At 41.7% G+C, this 23,596-nt stretch overlaps 2 protein-coding genes across 4 annotated transcripts in view; one reads left to right on the top strand and one right to left on the bottom strand.

Moving 5' to 3' along the window:
- ROS1 (ROS proto-oncogene 1, receptor tyrosine kinase) overlaps window positions 1-1,518 on the bottom strand; it is a 72,851-nt gene extending 71,333 nt beyond the window's left edge. For both annotated transcript variants that reach the window (XM_032683292.1, XM_032683293.1), the window contains exon 1: window positions 1,243-1,518. In XM_032683292.1, the coding sequence (XP_032539183.1) occupies window positions 1,243-1,365 (123 nt within the window). In that variant the 5' untranslated portion in view covers window positions 1,366-1,518. The remainder of the gene's footprint in view (window positions 1-1,242) is intronic.
- Window positions 1,519-18,689: 17,171 nt separating this feature from the next.
- DCBLD1 (discoidin, CUB and LCCL domain containing 1) overlaps window positions 18,690-23,596 on the top strand; it is a 47,569-nt gene continuing 42,662 nt past the window's right edge. For both annotated transcript variants that reach the window (XM_032684314.1, XM_032684315.1), the window contains exon 1: window positions 18,690-19,017. In XM_032684314.1, the coding sequence (XP_032540205.1) occupies window positions 18,771-19,017 (247 nt within the window). In that variant the 5' untranslated portion in view covers window positions 18,690-18,770. The remainder of the gene's footprint in view (window positions 19,018-23,596) is intronic.

Below are 23,596 nucleotides of genomic sequence, written 5' to 3'. Positions count from 1 at the left end.
GGGTTTTTACGTAATTCAAAGTGTGCAAAACCAATCGTTGTCTGTGAAGTGTAAATGATTTGAGGATGTATGCAACAACCTTAGAGAAGCTTAGCTCTTAAGTTTTGACCTGAAAACAGGTATGGCCAGCCTTAGTAAAACAACTCTCAGAAAGAAATTTTCTGCAAAACTAGGCACATAGTGACAATACTGAGAATCAAAGTTTCACAAAGCAAATTTGAACACCACAAGTAGACTGGAGGACTAAAATAAGATTTACATCTCTCAGACTCCAAAATTACATTTTCCTCATCTGAATGCCTTACACAATACATTCACTGAACATGAATGTGATTTTCCTGTCTTTCAAAGCTGAAAGGAAGAGCAACTTACTTCTTATTCTGAATTAATTTAAGCTTAAATCAAAGGATCCCCATTAAAGTTATCATTGCATGATAGGCTTCCATCAGGGAAGACAATTAACTCTTTCACTGATGCAAGAGTTAGAACTAGTTTTAAAGGAACTGTCAGGAAATGTATGAAATAAAATGGAGCAGATGATAGTGATAGTCCTCTGCAGCAGGTTTCCACAGTTAGTTAGCACCAAGGCACAAAATGTCCTTTTTACAAAGCAAAGATACATGGTCCTTTAAATCACATCAACATTTCAGGTAAATAGAAGCAAGGAGGCAGTTCCTGAAAGCAGACTAATTGTTTGGATTTGAGAGGTTTTGTTAATCTTTGTTCTGCATTTGTAGAAGGAAATATAATGAATTCCACACCACTATTCAAAGGAACATTAAGAAAGCGTCAGACTAAGGATCTGACCACTAATTTTAATATTTATAGAAACACGTACAATTTAAGCCAGTTAACTTGAAAATTAAGCTGCAACCACTTCAGTATAGTTGTGCAAGCCACAGATTCCCAGACCATTTCTTGTGAATTTACAGTTTTCCTAGGTTTATAAAAAAAAGTCCTGGATTACACAGAACCTAATTAATAAAGTGAATAAATAAAGAAAAAATGTTTATCTCCCCCACCTTCCAGGGTCTTTAGCATTCATAGTAATTTAATTCAATCGAATCAGTAGGATTTCTTCTTTATCAGTTTCCAAAAATTCAAATGTCAAACATTGGCTCTCAAACTCTGCTTTTACTAGAATACATTCTTTAAAATAATTTTGAAAGAGCTGATATGTAGTATAAAATGATAAAAACCATCTGTGTTTCAAAAGACTAGGTGCAGTTTTTGAAAACTTACCAGGTTACTTGTACATAAGTTTTGGCAATTCCTCGAGAAAGTACAGTACACTGCAGAAATCCATAGACTGTAAAAAAAGACAAGTCTGTTTAGCAGGAAAACCCACAGGCAAGAGTTTCTCATAACTCAAACTTAATTTTGTCTATCAGCCTGATTCTGTCCTCCACTTGGCCATACAAACTCCTTTTAGTCTGGGTGACAGAGACACAACTGTGAAATTTCTGCATGTCAGGTTATTAGAATATTCTTTAAATCCTTGTTTACACTCTGTTCCTTCAACAGCTTCTCAGCTTCCTGGAGCACTTGTCTCAAACTTACGCAACATCTCTTTCATAGTTTCTTATTAAACCACTGAAACAAAAGAGTTGCCCAATGAAAGTCAGTGTATCAACTTACACAAATATCATTAACGTAAAATGGAAACTAAGTGCAATATTTTTAATCAGGTGCTCCAAGCAACACGGAAACAGGGAAAGAATGGGAAATAAAGGCCTAAAGTTAATTTTTACAGTGATTAGGCTACTTCTAAATATTTTCAAGTGAATGCAACTAAGAAAATCTGCTTGTGATGATGAACAACCTTGTTAAAACTCACCTGGCCATACCAGGCATGACAAAAATTTTAATTAATTTTCCGTTTTAATGACTGTTTCCAAATGTTCCATTTCCACACCAAAATACCACTCAAAACAGCCTCCTGTCTGCCTTCTGATGCAATCTAGACACAAACAAAATAAGCAGAGCCAAACTGCTAGGGGCTCTCTACATGAGTAGGCACAATTGTGGTAGTAAATGTGTACCCAAATCATGGAAGAAAATTTAAGCTGATAAATAAATCACATATCTGATTTAAAGAGTGGTGAAGAGTTGGAGACTCACATTAAAGACAAAAGTGGAAATTCAAGCTTAAGATACATCCAGTCCTGGTCCGTGGCATATCTGTGCTGTGTTGGCAGAGCTATTCACAGAGTCATTCTGCAGCAGAAAATCAATCCAGCTTACATATATATATATATATATATATACAAAAACAAATCCTATAACATTTTGTGCATGTATATTAGTCATTATAAATAAAATTTGCTATTTTATAAATAATATAGCATTTTGATGATCAGTTGAAGCTGGCACATCCTGTCATTGCTGCTTAAAGAGGGTACCTGCTTTTTCACCATATCTTTCCAAGCCCCTTTCACTTACCAAGCAATCATTTCTGCAGTCATGCAATAAAACAGGCTAAGAATCTGGTTAACACTAACCCAGCAACAGCAGGAGTGAACTGCTCAGCATTAACCTGATGCTGTTTTCTCTGGTTCAGGCTCTAGAACAATCCTCTGTGCTGCTCTGTCCTTGCAGTGAAAGGAGTAAAAGCACCAAGGCAGGAGGAAAGGGTAAGCCAGGCTGGAGACAGTCAATGAACACTGTGAAACATGGAGCTCAAAGGTGGCCAGAGGAAGGAAAGGCTTTGTGGAGAGGGTTCCTTCCTTTTCTGCCAGTTGCTCTGGGAAGCATCTGGGGGGTTCCTTTTGCATTATCTCAGTGTCCTCACCACTAGTCAAGGGAACTCCTAGATGAGAGTTAGACTTATCTAGGGTGAGCTTAGCTTTCAGCTAAGGGCTTCCAGCTACACAGGTGAAGGGGAATTACTGCCCCGTTTGCTTGTCACTTCTCCACTACAAAAGATGCTGCCCCCACTCCAGTCCATGAGCAAAGCTGCTCAAGGGGGAACTCCTTAGTTCCAGCCAAAATGAGTCAGTTTAGTATTACTACCTAAACAGTAGCTCTCTGCTAACCCAGCTCATCTTGGTTGAAGAACCTTCATCAGAGCTCATGTGATCAGCAAAACTGAAGAGAAAGCTGGTAACAGGCAGATGTAGGCTGCTTTGGATAGTTAGGACATTTAGGACCCTCAGTATTTGATTTCCAGGACTAGCAGGTCTATACTAATAAATAAATGTACCAACACCCATGCCCTAGCAAGTGGCACAGGATAACACACATCCACATTTTAAAAATCAGTCATACCCCAAAGGAGGATAGATGCAACTGAAATATCCATGGATTACGGCTCTTAGCTTTTACTATATCCCAGACTGTTTCTGGTTGGGCTAGTGCTGATGTGAATCAAAATCAGACAGAGTTCAATGATTGATCTATGTGGTCACTTAGGATTAAGAATGCTGGTTGGCATGGATTTAAGTTACTATCTTACATGTAGCGCAGGTAAAGAAATATGTCTAAGTTCAAACTTTTTTAAAAAATCTTTTAATTGCATTTAATTATTCAGCACTTTTTTTCTTTTGGTTTGTTTTAGTTTTTTAGAAATTGGTTGATTGTTAGGATGTCTTGGGTCTTTTTTTGTCATGTATAGGGAGGAGCAGTAGGAGATGAGAAACACAGAATCATAGAATCATTATAGTTAGAAAAGACTTCCAAGATCATTGAGTCCAACCTTGGACTGAACACCACCATGCCAACTAAACCATAGCACTGAGTGCCACTTCCAGTGGTTTCTTGAATACTTTCAGGGGTGGTGACTCTACCAGGTTAAGAATCTGGTGAGGAATACAATCAAGGTGCATCTTAAAGTCTGAAGAAAAAGTTTGCAGTGCCATAAAAATGTTGGTATTTGGCTTTTAGGACAAGGAAATTTGGTTACTATGAAATACACATAACTAACCCTTTCTTTATAACTGGAAAGCTTGGCTATTACTGATGCCGATAATTCTTGCCAGTGAGCATTTGCACACTCATATATGGGTAGTACATGCATACTTTGCACAAATGGGTTCTAAACATTATCGATAGTTAATAAAATAATAACGTTAAAGACACTATTCAAACGAACAACTAGTCGAATGATGCAGAATTTTTTCTTAGACTTTCAACACTGTTTTCCACCAGGTGTCACTGTAACATCCCATAAACCACGACTTTCAAAGAAAAAAACCCCACTGAAATATCTCCTTTTTTATGTTCCTTTGAACACGCTGATCGAACAAATACTAGAAGTCAACTGAGTCAGGATTTTTCACCTGAATTTCAGAAATTCTTCAGAAGCAGAATACTTATGGGCTTTAGAAGCCAAACTTTAAAAGGAGGGTTTGCAATATCTGTAAATGATCGAAAATCATTAAGTGTAATTTTTAAATACACCCCTGTCATAACACTACATCCCGACATGGAGTTGGGGATCCAAATTTTATGATATACCATTAATAACCTTGTCCTTTATATTATAGATCTGCTTACAAAACATCATTTCCTTCATTCCAAAGACCAGCACAAGGAGAGGATATGCAAGGGAGAAGACTCTGAACGAGGACAAAAATTGAGAAAACTCCATTACAATTCCCTACCTGAACAGCAGCATATATCAGAGCACTTTGCAAACTATGGACTCATCTTTCAAACCCTTTCGAGATAAACAGAACTATGTACAGACAAATAATCAGCCCTCATATCTTGAGGAGAAACATGCACATTATTACTGCCAGTAAAACAAGTAACTCTTATCTTCTTTATACATGAAATTTTCATTATCCACGAAGACAAACCTTTACTCTGTGTGAACATGCACATGACTGTGTATATGTATACATGAACGGTACAATATAAGCAGACTAATGATCTAAGACACAGAGCTTTAGGGCCTTGCTGCACTGAAATTATCAGTTCAAAGTGAGTTGGCAGCCTCCTCTACCACACATCCCAGTGCACAGACACAGGCTGTTGCACTTACAGCCAGAAAGATCAGCTGGGAAACATCTTCTGGGCTGCCAAAGGTTACAGCCCAGCGCATTAACACCAGCTGATGGCAACTTCCATTTTTTTTTAATACTACAGGACAAAAGTTCTCAAATTTCAGGGCAGCTCCTAGCTGACCCAGTCCTGGAACCAGGTCATCATCCCTGCCCCTGTGGCAGCAAACTCCATCATAAAGGTAGTCCAAGCAGCTCAAGGCAATACCCACTCCAGCAATTTAATTTTGATCTGCTCCTACATGTGAGTCCAGTATCTAAAATCTCTTCAAATGAAACCCTTGTCTGTGTACTGCCACTTAAACACATCTGTACAGAGTTTCACAAAACAGCAGCACACAGCAGCAATTGGAAGGAGAACAAAAACGGAAGAGGGAATGGCTGAGGAGGCAAGGAGGGGGACACCCAAAGCCCACAGATGTCCATGTCTAATCTGGGCTGGTTTTGTCCAGTTACATAGCACTGAAAATATCTTGAAGATGGACCACACTCGTGAGTCCTTGATGGGGAGGAAAGTTGGGAGAGGTGAGACAGGAGAGACTATCAATCCCTCAGCCAGCCTGTAGGGCAGAGCAATGAAAAGAAAAATCTCAGCTTTTACTTATCAGTTTCTAACTCCTTTGTCTTGGGGAGGTCATCTTGAAAAAATATGCTGATGTGAAGCACTCACTAGGGGTGATGGATTTTTACTCTTTTCCAAAGATCACGCATTATTCTTGTTTTCCCTTCAACAATGGCCCCCCATTATATTCTGAATTTCTCACTAAAGTAAGTGAACAAGGACCCCAAGGGCAAAAACCTTCCCTTCACTGCCCAGGCCTTCCTCCATACCCCTTTTATTTGTTGGTGCAACTGCTAAGACAGCTGTTTGTCTGGCAATACCAGCCAGTCAGTCAGGGAGCGTTGTGCACAAACAGAGGGAAGACCATACAAGAGAAACCCCCTGGAGTCTGGCTGAAGATTTATATCTATCTCTGCAGATTAGAGAAGTGGGGTTGGGGGGGAGGGAGAAGCAGACTGTTAAACTGGATCAAATTGGAAAGACAGTCATGCATGAGATACTTAGCTAAACCAGTCAGGAGACAGGGATTTGTTTCTATCGATCTGCAGTAATGACGACTGGAGAAATGCCTCATGAAATGATGGATGTACAGTGATGGATTTCAGACTAGCAAATTTGAGCTGTGGAGATTAACAATACTAAGAGATGTGAAAGCTAGACCAGGATAGAAAATACAAGGAATGCTAAAGGGTAACATGGATCTATACGTATGTAGCTGAAAGATTCAAATCTGAAAGGAAAAGAATATATTAAGTCTTACTAAACTATGTTTGTGTAATCATCCTACATGACACCAAGGGAGAAAGAGAGCAAGCACAAAGTGATAACAAAAGTCTTGCTGTTAAGTAGGTAAAGCTTGCACTGCTTTTTGTATTGCTTTAAAGAGGAGAGAATAGCATGGTATTTGCAAAGCTTTTTAGTGATTTGTTCAACTGTATTGTCTATTAGATATATCCAGATTTCTACTAATCAAATGTGCAGTCTGAAATTTGAAGAAAACAAGATTTCAACATGCACAGGTATCAGGCAGTGCAACAGTGTAGATATAAAATGGCTTGTTGCAGCATTTCTGAAGAGGATTGCATGGAAAAGGCATGCAAAGATTTTTAGAGAGGAACAGAAGGAAAGAAGATTGTATACTACAGAGCAAGTGACTTATTGCTCTGAGCATGTAGATCAGTGTATAAGCAGATATAAAGCCAAGATTAGGAGAAAAAGACAAAAGCTGCAGAAGCAATAGTGTAGATTACAGGATCTTTGTAGAGATCTTCAGAACAATCAGATGTTCAGCTTGCATAAACATCTCCCGCAGAAGTCTTTATCTCTAACACGTCCTGGTTTCCATGGCATTCCCAAATACCTGAACATTTTATCTCCCAGTAGTTCCATAAAAAGAAATTGCTTACGCAGCAATCCAAAAGAGAACCCACCTGCATAGAGTTTCTTACAGATAAAGAAGCAACAGTGTCCACTAAGGAGATGGGATTTAACAGGAGCTGTTTTTACCATTTCAGTCACCTGCCTGTGTGTGTTGTTGGAGTGTTTGGATGTACTGCTTAATAACCTTTTGGTATATATCTAGAGTTTCGGCCCTTCTCTCCAAAACTTCCTGTCCTCCTCTCCTTAGTTGAGGAATAACCCTAGGTAGAGGCACTGGTCCACAGGAATGAGTAGATCCCTTTATCTACACAAGCAAGAGCAAAGCTCCTTGTAGTAGGGGAAAAAATTAAACAATTCTTTAAAATGTTTTTGAGCCTCGAACAAACAAACACAAATCTGTAACAAACAGGTGAAGATATGTCTGATCCCTTCTTGTCTGAGGGACAAGGAAACATCCCCTGGGAAAACCATGGTTAGCTGGGACCATCATGAGAAATCCTGGGAATGGCAATCCAGTACATCATTTCCACCTGCATTAACAGGCAAAGAGATAAATTTTGTCTTCATCTCAGGCAGTCCAGTCAAACTCAGGTTTCATCCTCTGAGGGTTGCAAACCCTTCTGGAATACCAGCAACAGCCACGATTTCAGACATGGCCATTCCTTGCCCCTCTGGATGGGGGGAAGGCCTGAGCACACATCCACAGGCCCTATATTCAAATCAACCTCCTGAGGGGCAGCCCATGCTGAGCTCCTCAACTATGCACCTGCTCCTCTGCTCTAGGGAACATGAGGCTTGATCCCATTCCCTAAATACAGATCACTATTTCAGGGTACCCCAGATGCTAATCCAGGGCTGTCAATGTCTAGGCACCCTGGCAGGGGCCTCCCAGGGCAGCATCTATTCCATTCCCACCCAGGAGCAGGGCAGTCAGGGTGACCATCAGGCACCTCCCTGGGGACAGAGACAGGCCAAGGCCAGACTGGGATGTGGGCCCATGGCTGGGCAGGGTGAAGGGCTGGAGACTGGCCCCGCCTGTGGCATCACTGGGGCAGAAGCTGATGGCCTCAGGGGCTGACATGGGGTCTTGGTCCCTGGGTAGAGCAGAGGTGGGGGCTGGGGGGAACCCTGTGGGGTGGGGCAGGGAATGCTGATCCCAGGGGTACCCTCAGGCACCAGGCTGGTAGATGTCACCCAGAGCAATGGAGCCCCTGCCCTTCTGAACCAGTAGCTGAGAGCCAGAGGGATAATCCAAAAACCTCAAAAGGCCACTGAATTGAGCCTGCCATCTCCATCAACTGCAGCAGCAGTCATTTGAATCTAGATGTATTGATTTTAAATTAATTACAATGCTTTTAAACATCCTAAGTATTATCTGCCCACAGCCATGTGTGCTGCCCCTGACATGTTGTCAGACTCACAAAAAGGTGGTGGTTTGGGTGCTGAACAAGTTTTTTATTTTCTTTTGCAGAGGAAATCTCCTTCCAGCTGAGGAAGCTTTCTTCACTGAGAAGTCAAGCAGACTTGCCAGAGCAAGAAGGGGGCAGACACACAGAGCTACATCTGCACACTGCCAGTGAGGGTGCACACCAATGCTGAGAGGAGTTATCACTCTGCGAAAGACATTAGCCCTGCCATTCCCTACCATGTTCCCAGACCTCAGTTTCCCTGCTCTGCCCTAGCAGAGTGGTCACTTCCCCGTGCACCAGCTCTTGTGCTGTTTTGATCCTCTACTGAGCTAATTCAGGTCCCCAGCACAGCAGAAGGCCATTCACCTTGTTGTCAAGAAAATGTTCTGCTAGCTCAGCAAACTGAATTAGCTCAATACAACATCAGGTGAACACCAGGAAGCGGGGAAGTAAGGCCAAGAAAGGAACCCTTTGACCCAGCTGGTTTGAACCTTCACTCTAACAGCTGCTATTGTTAACTAAATTTAGGTCTGATGCATCATTGTCCCTTAATAGAGAGAAGCCTGGGGTGCAGGGTCTGCTGCTTGCGACATGTTTGAATGTGATCTTGCACAACAGAGCTGTGACCTCTTTCTGCATTATGATAACACAAATAGTAAGAGTTGGCCCTTAATTGTGAGTACATCTGGACTCCTAAAAGATTTGCAAAACAATAACATGCTTAAGCTGTAATGACAAACACAACCTCAAGGTAAAGCAGGCTAAGACCGGAAAAACATTAAAAAAGGGATGTCATATTGATTCATATGTTTATGCTCCCAAGATTAAAGATATAAATTGGTTTATGAAAAGTACATTATTTTTCCAGTTTTACTTACATGTACAAACATAAGCACACATATGCCTCTTCTAAGGCTGAAAGGACTCAGTGGAGTTCAAAGAAGAAAGGAAGAGTATTATAAAGAGTAAACCTCTATATAGAACTTATTATTTATTTTAAAACAACAACTGCAATAATTATTTCTGAGAAGATTCTTCTGATTTGGTTAGGGGTGTTTGTTTTGAGGGGTTTTTAAATTTATTTTAGAGTGAAGTTTGGGATTTGTACTAAATTATAAACCAGAGAAAGACTACTCTGTGAAAATAGGGTAATGTGCCCTTTGCCAGTAATCCACAGCAGCAACTACAGTAGAGACCATATCCTTCAGCTTTGCCAGGCATTTGTGTTCACTGTCCAGTGTACTGGTGGATGTCCATCCTAATAGAATTTAAGTGAAGGCTGAACAGCAGAGCTGCAGACAAATGTTTTCTTCCATTTCTTTGCAAACTGCAGAACTTGAGCAGAATGAAGAGCTGTGGATACAGCAACATCTTGAAACACTACAGCATCAGCATCTAGAAAGCATGGGCTCAAAGGAGTACTTGGCACTGCTGTCAACACAAGCTCCCCCAGTCACTTCAAGGTGCTTTAGATTAGGTCCAAGAACTAATCTGAAGGAAGAGACTCTGCACAAGCAGGACTACTAAGCAGTAATGTCTCCTTCAGTAGAGTTTCTAGGTGCACAAAGAGTGCCCAGGTACATATACAATGTCTGTATACCAATCAAAACAGTTTACTGCTTTTTCACACATGTTTTTCAGATAAATATAATACATATGAGAAATTGTCTGCAAGTGTATTTTTATAAGACTAGTAAAAAAAACCAGCTATAAATATTTCCTTTGTGTAGCAAAAAGTTAGCCTTCACTTGGTAGAACAGCTGTCTGCAAATGTTATCATTATTTTCTGACTGTGGTATCTCTGTCTTGCTGGTTTTGTTTCCTTTGCTTCAGTGTTTGCTATTGTATTGCATTAGTGTAATTCCACTGATTGAAACAACAACAAAATTCCTGGGACACCAGCACAGAACAAGGAACATCAAGAAAAAAAATACTGGTTTTAAGTTTTAAGATGCAAGGAAGTAAGTGAAGGTTCATGGTCCACCAAATCCAAACTCTGTAACCAGCAGAAACCAACGTAAAATTGCCTACAGTGGTTTGTAACTGACAGAAGGCTGAAGAGCAGCCAAGCTTCCTGCTCCTGCTCATTTGGAGGATAGGATTTGCCTCTCTAGATCCCTAGTAATGAGGGCACGTTGGTGGGAGTGTGGGAGAAGAATCATGTAACGAGAATGAATCAAAATCCATTTTATCTCTCTTTTCCAAGTAAAAGCTATGAAGTCAGCTAGAAGACAGTTCAACAGTGCCAACATGAATCCTGATGATTGATTATTATAACATGCTCATCTTTATTGAAACAGTAGGTCAAATACCTGTAAATGTCTAAATGGTACTGTATTCAAATGTAGACAGCAGAAGTCTGAACCTAAAGATTATGGTGACCCCTGAAGTGGTGCTGAGTCCTGGTAATTACCAGATGAGCAGGGTGCTGCATGAGAAAGTCAGAAACCACAGGGACTCGGGTCTTCTTTTGAGAAAAAAAGTGTATGTTTCCACTGCAAGACTAGGCCTGGTAATTACTATAAGGGTTACTTTTGCCCTGCTTGGAGCAGTCAATAACACAACCTTAGCTGTGGTTAGCTGCACCAACACTGTGCTCAACATTTGGCATCTCTTCAGTGAAGCTACCTGTTTCTCTTGACACATGAGAAACTGTGGCTGGATAGTGGGGACTGTTGCAGGGACTTTGGCCATAAACAATAGCTCTGTTTGTGGCCAAACAGAGCTGCTGCTCTGTCAGCAGCTCTGACTCTGTCTGCCAGGCTTGGTCATGCCAGCTGAAGATTTTCTTATACCTAGATGTTCAGAGCTGTTGACCCACTGGAGGAATGTCTTCACATGAAGCCACGAAGGGTTCACTCAAACATTTTAAGGTGTGGACAAACATGCATGAAACAGATAAGAAAACGCATCTACTGCAGAGCCTTTAGAGTGGGAACTCAACATGCCCAGGCAGCAGGAGCTAGAAATTTAGATTAGGCAGCAGAGCTACTCATACGGTGAATTCCTGGCCCTGGCCCTAACATCTGTCATCTGCGCAGGCAAGCAGCCCACAGGAGATGAATTCGTGGGCTGAATCCACATGGGCAATCAGCCCAACCCCACCATTCTACACCAAAACCACCATCATGCTCAAGGGAAAGAGGGTAAAAAACATCTGATTTCAGTGGACAAATGCCATACTGCATATAGAGGAAGAAATTTAAATACAGGCTCAATTTAAGTCTAAGAGGTAGATCTAACCGGGGCTAAACTACATATAACATATTTTGAAAAAGGTCTTTAGGACCATTTGTGAACCCTGGCCAAGAACAACGACCGCTGTGCATGTCTAGCATAACTAAGTATACAATATCTTTAATGATATTAATCTGTCTTCTTTAAAGAAGTAGACAGAAGGATGCCAAACGGAATATTTGAGAAATTATACTGTCCAAATAAACCTAACTTTCAGGGATAAAAATTTCGATTATTGGTCATTTATTATCTTATGAGGAATGAAAGTTTAAAATTGATTTGGATGTTCGCCAGCATACTATATTTACCTTCTGTTGAGCAATTATCTTTGACAAGGAACCTAAGACAGGCTCTAACTTTTTGTATTTTGTAAACAGCCACAAAAATACATTGAATACTGTAAGTAAAACATGAGAAAATATTCACTCAAGCCCACATTTTTTTTTGAAATTATTTTCAGAAAAGGTAAAAAGGTCTTTATAAAACAGATAACATTAGACCAGGTTTTTACATTTCGACAAATAGCCTGACCTTAAAAGCTATTGACAGTGAACCCTTAAACTGTATATACAGTTGTAACCCACAGCTGTGATAGTTATGAATTACAAGAATTTGACCTTGTGATCTATGTAGAAAAGCTGCACAAGAATAATTTTCTCCATACATAATGATTATTGCAGATTTATGAGCTATGCTTCCACTACGCATAACTGGCTTACTTCCGTGAAGCTCATGAGGACTGCAGACTTCCACAGGGCCTGAACAGAGCACAGGGAGCAGAGATGGAGCACACCACTAATCACTAAATGAATAAGCATGACTCCCAACCCTTTCTCTTGAAACAAATCAACTGAAGGGAAAGAAGGCCATCTCTGGTCTTACTTTTCAACTCCTGAGGCTTTCAGCCTAAGTTCATATTACACCGTGCAAAAAAACTGCAATATGGCATGAACACTCAAAATTAGGAAGAAGAGTTAGATCTGGTGTAAACAGGATGATTTCTATTAAATCAAGCAGTCACTCAGCTTGTACTTGCTTTCAGCTTTTAAGCTCTTAGTTATATAGCCAGGTGTACAATGATCAATAAAACAACATGTAAAGTGCCCTCTCCAGTATAAAAAAGTGCTAGTCTCTATATCAGAAATAGTCAAACTACTTAATTTCATTCACTTTCCATTACTCCACACCTTTTGGAGGAAGAATGTATTTAGACCAATTGCTCTCTTTATTTAAGTCATGATTCAAACACAGTTGGTTATTTCTGCAAGTGACCAGGGGATTGCTTCATAGTTTGCACAAGTTATTTTTTAGCTCCTACTTAGATGCAGACTCATAAACATGAGTAATGATTGAGACCACTTGTTTCTCACAGAAAAAAATGCAGACTATGCAAATTCAGCTGTGAACTCCCTCTTGAAAATCCCAAACATGCTACAGTTAAAAATTATATACTATCTATGCATTAAGGGACAAAATTTGGTGTTTTTAAAAAGTATGAGGACTAATACCTTACAGAAACAGGAGAACTCTTTAAAACACCTATAAAAAACAATGAGAGTTTTGTCACTGACAAATTGATCAAGGATGCTGCCAACTAGTAAGTTATAAAATAGTAGGCTCTGTTTTGACAAAGAGTGTCATGAATCTCTAGATCATAATATTTTTCAAGGCAACACTAAAACAATATGTTTAAATGAAAAGGAACATTCTGCCCCATATTTCTTGACAGCAGCATAACATGTTTTGTTGATTATCTTCAAAATCCAGATGATTAGCAACTTTATTTCATTTTGCTTGAAACTAAGAAAAATTATGACCTAAGACTACCGAGCAGCTGTGAGAAACTGCAAAATATGTGGCAGTGGGACAAACGATTAGTCTTCAACTTGATCTCATAATTACATCATAATAGGTGACATGATTGGATAGGTTACAGCAATTAAAGTGATGAAAAGTGCACATTCATCCCCTTTATGACTCTCATTAGAGTTACACCCAACTGCTGCTATTGTAGTGAATGAGACTGCCTATCTCTTAGCATCCAATTATCCCACGGACATTTCCTGCCAGCGCTGGTAAGAGCCCTGCTATCACTCCCACCCAGACAAGATCTATAGTTCTCGTCTCCTGAAAAGACAAAGTCTTCAAGCCTACTGCATTTTAGTTTTCTCTCCTAGTATTTATTGCCTGTAATTTCTTTTTCCATATTCTTAAGGTCTATGAATACTTATGGTCTCTACCCCCTGGGGATTTCTGTTACCAGTGTAATTGCATAATGCCACTCTATGGTTCTAACTCATCCATATGGGTGTGGGCAGTGACCTATGCTAGTGCAAGTTAAACTGTTTCTTCTATCAGGATTTTTTTTTCTGTCTGATTCTTACCTCATGTTTGCCTTAAAGTACTAATGAAGCACTGGGTCAGGATATCCTCTTAGCTACTTGCTCAGAAGCACTTAAAAAGTGGAAAAGTTATTTTACTAACTCCATCGCTGCTGTGCATTTTCACACCCGGAGAGGGATGCTTACATTAAGCAAGGATGGAAGTTGCTAACATGAACGTCACCAGAACCAAGGCTGGCTCTGAGAAGGAGAACTCAATCCCACAGTTTACTACAAATGGGTAAGACCTTTTTTGCAATAGTAGTTAGATAAATATCCAGAAGCCCAGAGGAGTCCTGGAGGTCAGTCCATCTCCTGCTGGTTTAATGGTATGCAGACCTTAATAGAGGGTGATGTTATACAGGTTGAAATGTTCTTGCTGCTTAATGGGCATGGCATTAGCCTTTCTATGAAAAAAACACAGTGCACTGTGTCCATTAAATACTCTAAATATACAGAATAATTCATGTGTGTCTCAAGGAACGTGCTAAACTTTCTAAGTCATGCCACAGCCTAGCAGCAGCTCTGACTTTTGCTGTAGCCTAACCATTTTTAACAGAGCGGGCTCCTTGCACATGATATACAAATGTTGAATCTAGACACATCTCAGGCTGCTACTTTATATGTTTTATTTTATTTTCTGGCTTTTTTATACAACCACCACATACACTTCTGGCAGAACACAGTATCTGAATACACAGAGATCAGCAACCAGAGCACTCTGATCTCAGCTTTATCCTGTAAATTCATTATACCATTTGTTGTGCCCCAATGAAAATGCAAAACCTGGCCCATGTATAAAGACTGCTATAAGGCCTCTCAATCTGCAAGCTATCCTTCTGCTAATGAACAGATTAGCATACCTCTCAATGTCTAGAATTGCTCTTGTGCTTTGCAATTTGTAACCTCGGGTCCTTTCCATCTCATTGTGCTTTCCATTCCTCCCCTTTCTTTTATAAAGTCAGCAAAGAAAACGCTTTCCACTTAGGAACTTTCCTGTTAGCCACACAAAAGCAAGGCTGCTCCAAGAAGATTAAACTTGAATGTCTTTGTATATATTATGTTTTTGGCTTCTATTTTTTTTTCCCAGAACATGTACAGAACAAGATGTTTTTGAAAGGAAGAATGTATACAGTGTCATGTTTGCAAGATAAGCTTAGGTGAACTTTTCAGTGTGTTTTTTCTTCCTCCCCTGCCCCTTGCCCCAGACAAACTACCAGTTTAATATCACACAAGGCACTCAAGGACTCATTGGATTATTTAGGTCTGTTTAGAAGCAGCTTTTCAACGCATGTTACATACAAGTATGCAACAGTATATAAAAAGTATAGGTTAAGAAGGTAAATCTGAGAAGCTAGAAACTGTATAAGTCTATAAATGAAACCTGCGTATGTCCCCGCCATACTGACCAACCTCCTTCTAAAGTGTTCTGAGCTGATTTTGTCTTGAAGTCCTCTCTTGCTCTTCACCCTGAGGCCAGAGATCTGTGAAGTAAAAACTGAATTTCTCGTTTGCAGGTGGCTGCACAGTAAAAGTATCCATATAATGAATATGAGATGATACACATTACCTAGTTGTAGGTGACTCAGTTAATACCAATTTCATCAAACACACAAAAATACTCCTAAATCGTATGCTTGGAAAACTACCTGTAAAGGAAGGGCACATGCTCATGCTAAAAAGTAGCCCATCCATGTCCTTGGGTGAATTATGGCTCTTCCAAATTAAGTCAGTTTTAGTGACCAAAATAAGCTTCATTAAGCTGCCAGAAGTGGTCTGCCAAAGAACTTTTATACTGTGAAGCTCCCATTGTGTGAAAACTTTAATTAGTCAGGTTCCATGTATGCCTTCTTTCTGAACTAATCTTTTGCCTTGACTCGAAGTCCTTGCCTTTAAGACTGTATTTATTTAAAAGCTCATTTTAACTCTCCTTCTTACAAAAGGAAATTGGCAAAAGTACATATGAACCAATGTAGCAATGTGATGGGATACACAAGTCCTTGAATAAGAGCTTTGAGAGCTATAGACTACTTCATTCGTCTTAATGATTATTTAATCTTGGAAGATGACAGTAAGTTCTTTGCCTACAGCATATTGAAAACTGACAGGGAGATGGTATGGTAATGTGAATTTAATAGCAAAATAAATAATACAGAAGCTACTGCACTGATTACATTGTTATTATTATCCTACTGAAGTCAATACGAAAGCTATGCTTCCAACACCTGCAAGAGGTACAGAGTTTCCACGGGAGCATTATATACGTTTGCAGTAGGAAACATGTAGCCTTGGGAAAGCAACCAGCTCCGGATGAGCCCCGGGTTGTGAGAAGTTTGAAAAGGCAACCTGCACGCCCTTCCTTTGACCAATGCTCTCCTGTACCAACCATGAACAAAACACAAATACCACTCCCAGACATTTTACATCTCCAATCTCAAGGGCATGACTTACCATTTTACTACAAATCATTGAAATAAAAATAACTGTGAATGAAATTATTCTCTATATATCTGTTCCAGAGGGCAGTGCCAAGCCTCCAGCACCCAAGAGAAGGAGAAAGCTTCCTCCTCACTCTGAGCCTCCTAAACATGTGTGACAGGCAAAAACCATTTTGGATTTCCAAAGCTGCTAACTTGCCTCTAACAATTACCAGCCACCCAAGTTCTGTGGAGAGCTCAACATTAGTGACATTATCTGCAAGCTCCATGGCAAATTTAACGTTTTGCACATTAAATTGCTCAAGCTCACCAAAACGAGTTTATTGCATCACTGCTTGGCCGAGATTACTTGGGATCGACCCACGGGACTGTTCTCTCAGTATTTACGATAACCCTTAACAAATACAACTAGAACCTGGCTCCGTTTTTAGAGAACATATTTTAGATCACAGTTGATGGAATACAAATCAGTACAGTTCCCAGTACCAACCTGTGTGTGACTGACTGGTTTTGATTGCCTGCTAAGACTGACACAAAACAAGGCACTCTCTTGTGTTGTTTTATTGCTTTTAAATAACTGCAACTCTTTCAAGGATGATATATGTTTTGCAACATATATATTGTCTTGTTCATTTGTCTTCCTCGTGTTTTCATTTATGTTGGGTCTCATTTGTACATTCTGAACCGGTATTTGGTATTGGAAAAACTATTTTGTATGACTGCAATATTTTCACCAATTCTGTCAGGTTTTCAAATCCAATCTTGAGGATGTTGCAGAATTTTACTTTTTTGGTCCCTTCCTCTTCATAATCACCTTCATTTGTATGGATTTGTTCCTGACAATCTGTCAAGTACATGTACAAGCCACTTTTATTCACATGGACACACTCCTGTTTAAAAGCCTCTCAGCCTTCAGAGTCTTGAAGCGAGTAGCCCATCCCAACCTCCTTCAACCAGAAGGATGCTGCCATTTGTTGGCAAAATCCAGCAAGGCTTAGTCTGACCACCAAACTGCTGCATTAACAAACATTCTTTCTGCCTTACATCTTAGACCATTTTAGTCTAGATTTCAAACTCTCCTTTGTAAAGAAGGATAAGTCTCAAATACTAACAACGTGTGTTAAATACATATACCAAGAATATAATGTACTGAGTACGTGGTAAAAAATATGCCTGATCACACATGGTGTCTGAAAAGTTAAAAAACAGACATTAACGCTTATAAAACAAGAACTCAATTAAAATAAAGGTTTACTAAACTTCACTTTTTTCTAACATAATATAAAACCTAATCATTTTATCTCTATGACATACAAGTTAATTCTGTACTTCATTTTACCATGGCAGCACAGTGTTTCTGACCTGCCAGCAGTGTGAATCCACCTGCCTCACAGCAACTCACCCCTGAAAAGCCTGTATAGAGTCAGACAGGCTACCTTCAATACTCCAGAATACTTCTAAAAGGCCAACCGCTGGGGCTTGCTTAATATGGGGGTCTCCTGTGGTCACTGGCATTGCTTCCCTACCACGCACCTGCGTCCCTCCCTGTGCCACAGGTCTTCTCCAGAGCCAAGGTCATCCCACCCAGACAGAAAGATGCATACAGCATCGTTACAAAGGTTGTATTTAATTCAGCCCATAATGGTAATGCACAAAAGTTCGCATAGGTTAATCTTGCGTTTGCAACCCTGCATGGAGATACTCTCCAGGAGCAGGTTACAGGAGCGAGAAGCCCAATCACGACCCCGGCTATGCTGAAGGGGTCAGACGCTCCCCCTTTGCCCCGTCCGGCTCCGCCGCCCACTGGCCCCACTCGTGTCCCCCCACTGCATAGGCACCCCCGCGACCCTTCCCGCTATGGCAGCGGGAGCGACTCCTGGGAATTAGCCTGCAAACGGCAAAATAATCCTGCTTCCTTATAAACATACATGTATATACGACTGTGCGTGTATATACGCGGGCATGCACATGGCCTGCCAGCTTCGGGATTTCGCAGGCGACGCTGGGGGCTGCATGGTTTGGGGGGAGCCTCCCAACCGTGGGAAGCCCCACGATCCCGGTGCAGCACCCCAGAGCGCCGGTGGGCGGGAGAAACAGCACTCGGGGAGGGGAGGGGGTGGCGGGGACGCGCCGGCCCCTCGGTCCACGGCAGGAGGAGGAGATACCCCGCGCGGCAGCCCAGTGGGAATAGTGGCGCTTCCCCTTCTCCCGTTTCCTCTCTCCACCCCCAGCCCCAGGCCGGGGAGGAGGGAGGCAGGAGGCAGCAGCGCTGCAGCCCGGCCACCGGCGGGGCACGGGGCCAGAGGCAGCCCCGCACGGCCCCTTCTCCGCCTCCGCAGGAACACCTGCGGGGGGGAAGGATGCCGGGAGTTGACCGCCCCCCTCCGCAGGAGCGCGGGTTGGCCCCGGAGCCACCCCAACGACGAGGAGGAGGAAGAGGAGAGGAAGAGAAAGGAGCAGGAGGGAAGTGGGGAAGTTGTGCCTTGCCCGGCCCGCCGAGAGCCGGAGCCATGAGCCCCGCCGGGGGGGCGCGGGCCGCCCCCTCGCTGCTGCTCTCGCTGCTGCTCGGAGCCTCGGCCCCGCTCTGGCTGCGGGCGGAGACGCTGGGTGAGTCCGGGGACGGGGGGGGGAAAATCGGCGGCGTGCACGGCCCCCGGGGGGCTCCCTGCGCCGGGGGCGAGCGGTGGCTGCTGGGGGGGATCCCCACCGCCCTCGCCTCGCTGCTCGGCGTGAGCGTAGCCTGAGCTGCTCTCAGGGCTGTATATAGTTGACCTCGTTAATCCTCGCCGGGTTTATCCCCGTGTCTGAGTAGCTGCGAGATTAAAGTGGTAACCGGCCTTATGGTAAATGTATACTACGTCTTTCTTGGTCTTTGTAAATTAGGATTTTGTTTTGTTTTGCTTTTTAATAAGTCAAGTAAGTGGCGAAAAAGTCCCCAGCAAGTTGCGCGCAGGAGGCAGGGAGCGGCCACCTGGGCGCCCGTCTTTGGCCGCGCCTCGTCAGCCCTGGCGGGAGCCCCGGGGCGCGGCGGGAGACGCTCGGACCCCGTCAGTACCGCGTCTGCTCCGACCGGGGCCGGGGCCGGCAGCCCCTGTCCCACAGCTGAGACTGCCTGTAGGCAGCTCTGCTCTCCCACTGCCTCGCTGAAAATGGGAAATGCCCATACCCGTGCCGGGACAAAGTTCCGTAGGAGTCTCGAGGGGATTTTACGAGCCCTTTCGTGATAGTGCAGTTTGTTGCAATTAGGGCGCAGGTACTGTTCTTTTTAGCATCTGTTTTTATGCGGCTCACGGTTAAGCTTCCTGTGTAAATTACAAGTACACAGGACATCTCCTACCGAGGAGTTGCAACCTTCTGGCAGTGGCATTGCATGGCTTGATGCATCCGTCTTAGAAGAGTTCACTAACAGCCACCGATAAAATAGTTAATACTGGAAGCTAAGCGTCATAATGAGCTTGACAATGCATTCAGATAAATTAGAAGCTCCCCATCAATGTTCTAACTTGGCTGCAAATTTCAGAATCCAGTGCTGTGAATTAGCGTTGCATGCAGGCAATGACACAAAGCACTTCGGCTGATTTATGCCTATTTTTCCTAAACCCTTCTTTTAACAGAGATTTCTGGTATGGATCTCCACAGAAGGGAGAGTTTGGTGTGAGTTGTGTTGCCTTTCCACCTACCAGCTTCATGGCAGCTTTGCTATTCTGTCCTCAGTGTGTTGGGACTCCAATTTGATATGTTTCAGGAAAGATATGTAGCAAACAAAAAATATTCCTTTAATCTCCTCTTTTTGTCAGTGTTTCGTGGGGTTTTTTTGTTTGTTTCCTCTTTCACCAATATTTGTTTCTCACACAATGACCTCAAGGAGAAGAAAGTCACTCGAGGAGTGAGAAATAATAAGTTTGCTGGGATTTCTGGGTGGTTTTGTGCATACAGTAACACAGAGCAGTAAGTATGAATGTCCCTCCTTGTTTGTATTCCCACATTAACTGTTAAAAGCATTTATGTTGTTTTCACGATATCAAACCAACAGCATGGAAGCACAAGTAATATTTTACCTGGTTCTTTTTGGATCAAACTCAAATTTACAAGTCTGTCCAGCCTCTAGAAAGCAGAAAAGATGTTGACTCTCTGCCCCCCCTTTTGTTTCTCCTCAGAGGGCAGTTTTTCTATGTGTTTGTTTATTACTATTACCCTATAAATTAGGGGCTAAGTGTTCTAAAGTCACACCAGTGGAGAAAGGAGATAAGTGGACACAAACTTCCTGTTACACAAGCTTCTTGTCTTGATTTAAAAGTTGTAATGGAGCAGGAGATGTGCCAGAGTGAATCAGGCTTGAGTTTCAGATAATTCTATATCTCCTCACCACTGGTATCTCCCACTAGCTGGTTCAAAGATGTGCTGGTGTAAGTATATTGATTTTAAAATACCCATTTTTAAAAATGAAGCAATATGTTTTTCTGACCTGTCACGAGCTGGCTGCACAACCTGCAGCCTTCACATTTCCCTTTGTTTTTTTCTTGGGGGGATAATACAGAACAAGGATGAAGCAGCTGTTATAGCTTATGTTCTTTTACTTAAGTAAGTTTGAAATTAAGGAAAGTACCCTTTTTTCACTGTGGCTTGGTTACTTCAGAGAATGGCTCATATCTGAGTGTGTGCAGGGTCCAAGTGTCAACTCACTTTCTGTTCTTGAAAATATGTTAACTGTATGTGTTGTCCCAGGACAACTATGAATGTGGAATTTTGTTGTCCATAAAATAACGATAGGAAAGGCTGAGCACCTAGGGAGCTGATTTTAACTAAAAATATTTTTAGGCTTAGTAGGTCTCATGGGGGGACAAATACTGCATCTGTGATTGCCCATGAGCGATAAATAGCTTTGGGATTTCTAATAAAAGGTGATTCTTTTCTCTTTTTACTCTGCTCTACGGTGATCTTCTCTTGGGGTTTCAGTTCATTGCTGATGACTACAAAACATATACCTTACTCCCTGCCTGCCAACCTCACACAGCCGTGCCTGACCTGGTACCTCTTCTAAAAATCTCCTCCAGCATTTAGGACCCAAGGCAGAATGGAGGCAAAGCTGAAGACATTATCTTTGCCTTTCACCATTCCCTGTTTTTTCTTCTGGAGTCGTTTAAAAGACCTTGAACCATGTAATTGTGGGTATCAGAAATGGGAGTTGGATCTTAGTCTTTCAGAGCTTTCATTCATTTTCTATCACATTTCTGGCCAATAGGACTTTAAAATGACCCGAGAGTTGTTTGTTTGTAGGAAAGCATAAGAGGAATGGGGATTTTAATCTATTAAGAACAAGATTTAAGCCACTGCTCTTGCTGTACCTCATTTATTTTCACTTCAAATAAAGCACAGCTATGAAACTAGTTCATGTGGGATTTGCAGATCAGCATCCAGGAGTGAGCTTTGCTTGCAGTATTCCTGGATCTGTTGCCAGTTGCACCCAATGCCCAGTTGCAAGAATTGATGGGCAGTAGACTTTTAAATGTTTTGAGGAAAGGCTGTTATTTAATGTGACAACAGTGTATCCAGTAATTATGAACGATTATGCCTGTTCTCAGAGGCTTTCACAAAACCCTTACCTGAAGAATACTGGTGTGATCCTGCTAATCCACTTTGTATGCCCATTTCCAGCAGTTTGAAATGCAGATTGAGATGAATTTTTCTTGTGCACTCCCCCCTCCAGTTTTTGAATATAAGTCATTGGTAAATTTCCAGTTTGTTTGTGTTTTGTCCTTATGCCTGTTTCCTTCCTTGGCTCTCTCTCTTGCCTTGGGAATGCTGACTAGAATTGCTAAAGAGGGAGGCAACAGTTTTCCAGTTGCAGTTCGTAAGCAATACATGTACCCACCAGAAGAAAACTGCTATGTTTTCAGTCACACAGACTTTGCTATAAATAGCGCTAAGCTCTTTATATGTACTTCTCTTTAGTTTATGGGGGGATGTATTTCAAACAAAGTCAGAGACAGGTAGGCTACCAAGAGTCTCGCTGACAATGCAAGGAGAAGATGCTTGGGGAAAGTTGTTACCTACATGGCTACTGAATGATATTTCATGAAAATTATTCATTGATTTGCACATGCAAAAATACATTCATTTCTGTTTATTAAAGCTGTGTCATCTTTGGTCCACTTGAGTTACATGTGTAGCACAGTAAAAATTAGTTTGAAAAAACCAACTTTGAGGATGCTCACACTACTGTATATAGATGCCTAAGATACCTTCTCAAACCCATCTTAGGTACCAGTAGTATAGTTTTGAAAGCCCATCTGAGCTAACACACTGTGCCAAGAAGTGTGGTCCTACATGGTGGCAGGCAATGAAGTCCTCAGCATAGACATCGTTGTAGTTTGGGGCTGGCTGTATAGTATCAGATGCTCTCCTGTGGCATGTACTTATCAACACATGGGTTTGCACCATCTGCTAAGAATAAAATAAGCCAGACAAAATCCAAATAAAATCCTTCTGACTGGAATGGTGTTGGATCCCAGCTAACTGCAATAAAAAATATTAATAGCAATGCATAAGAACGAGCACACAACTTCCCCAAAAGGTTTAATTAGTGTTACAACTGTGAGTGGGAAACTTCAAATTGGGACAAGCTAATAGTGATGTTTAAATAAAAAAGGAGAGTGGTTTGACTAGTTTTAAGAGTATACAGATATTTTCATTTTTGCTTTCAAAAGAAATTACAAGCTATCTAATTAAACTGATTTTTGTCTGTAAAAATTGTATGAGTGCTAAAGCCACATTTTTGAGGTTGGCTCTTGTATGTAGAGAGCCTGCCAGTAGTTATGGTTAGGATTGTTGATCCTGTATAATTAAGCCTGGGAGCTGAGTGTTAAGAGGAGGAAATATTTTGGTCTTTTCATTCCCTCTCTCCCTGTCTCTTCTTTTGAGAGAGACAGGACTTGCTTCTTGGGAGTTTCCTTCCAAGATGTGAAGGCTTATTTTGGTGGTGATGGGACTTTTTCATCCTCCCTGAGCAGGATTTCCAGTCCCAATGTGACCTTAATCGTTATTTCCATCCCCCTGCTGGGACAGGATTGCTGTCTGGTGGCAGCAGCTTCCTGGGTGGCTGCTCCATTCTTCCCTCTCCCACATGGGCAGAGGGAAGGTACAAGTGTACCCATGCTTTGCGGTCTTTACCCATCTCTAAAGAGCT

This window comes from Chiroxiphia lanceolata, chromosome 3, assembly GCF_009829145.1.
Source record: "Chiroxiphia lanceolata isolate bChiLan1 chromosome 3, bChiLan1.pri, whole genome shotgun sequence".
Taxonomy (NCBI): domain Eukaryota; kingdom Metazoa; phylum Chordata; class Aves; order Passeriformes; family Pipridae; genus Chiroxiphia; species Chiroxiphia lanceolata.
Note: the sequence above shows the minus strand (reverse complement) of the source record. Positions and strands in the feature narration are given on the sequence as shown.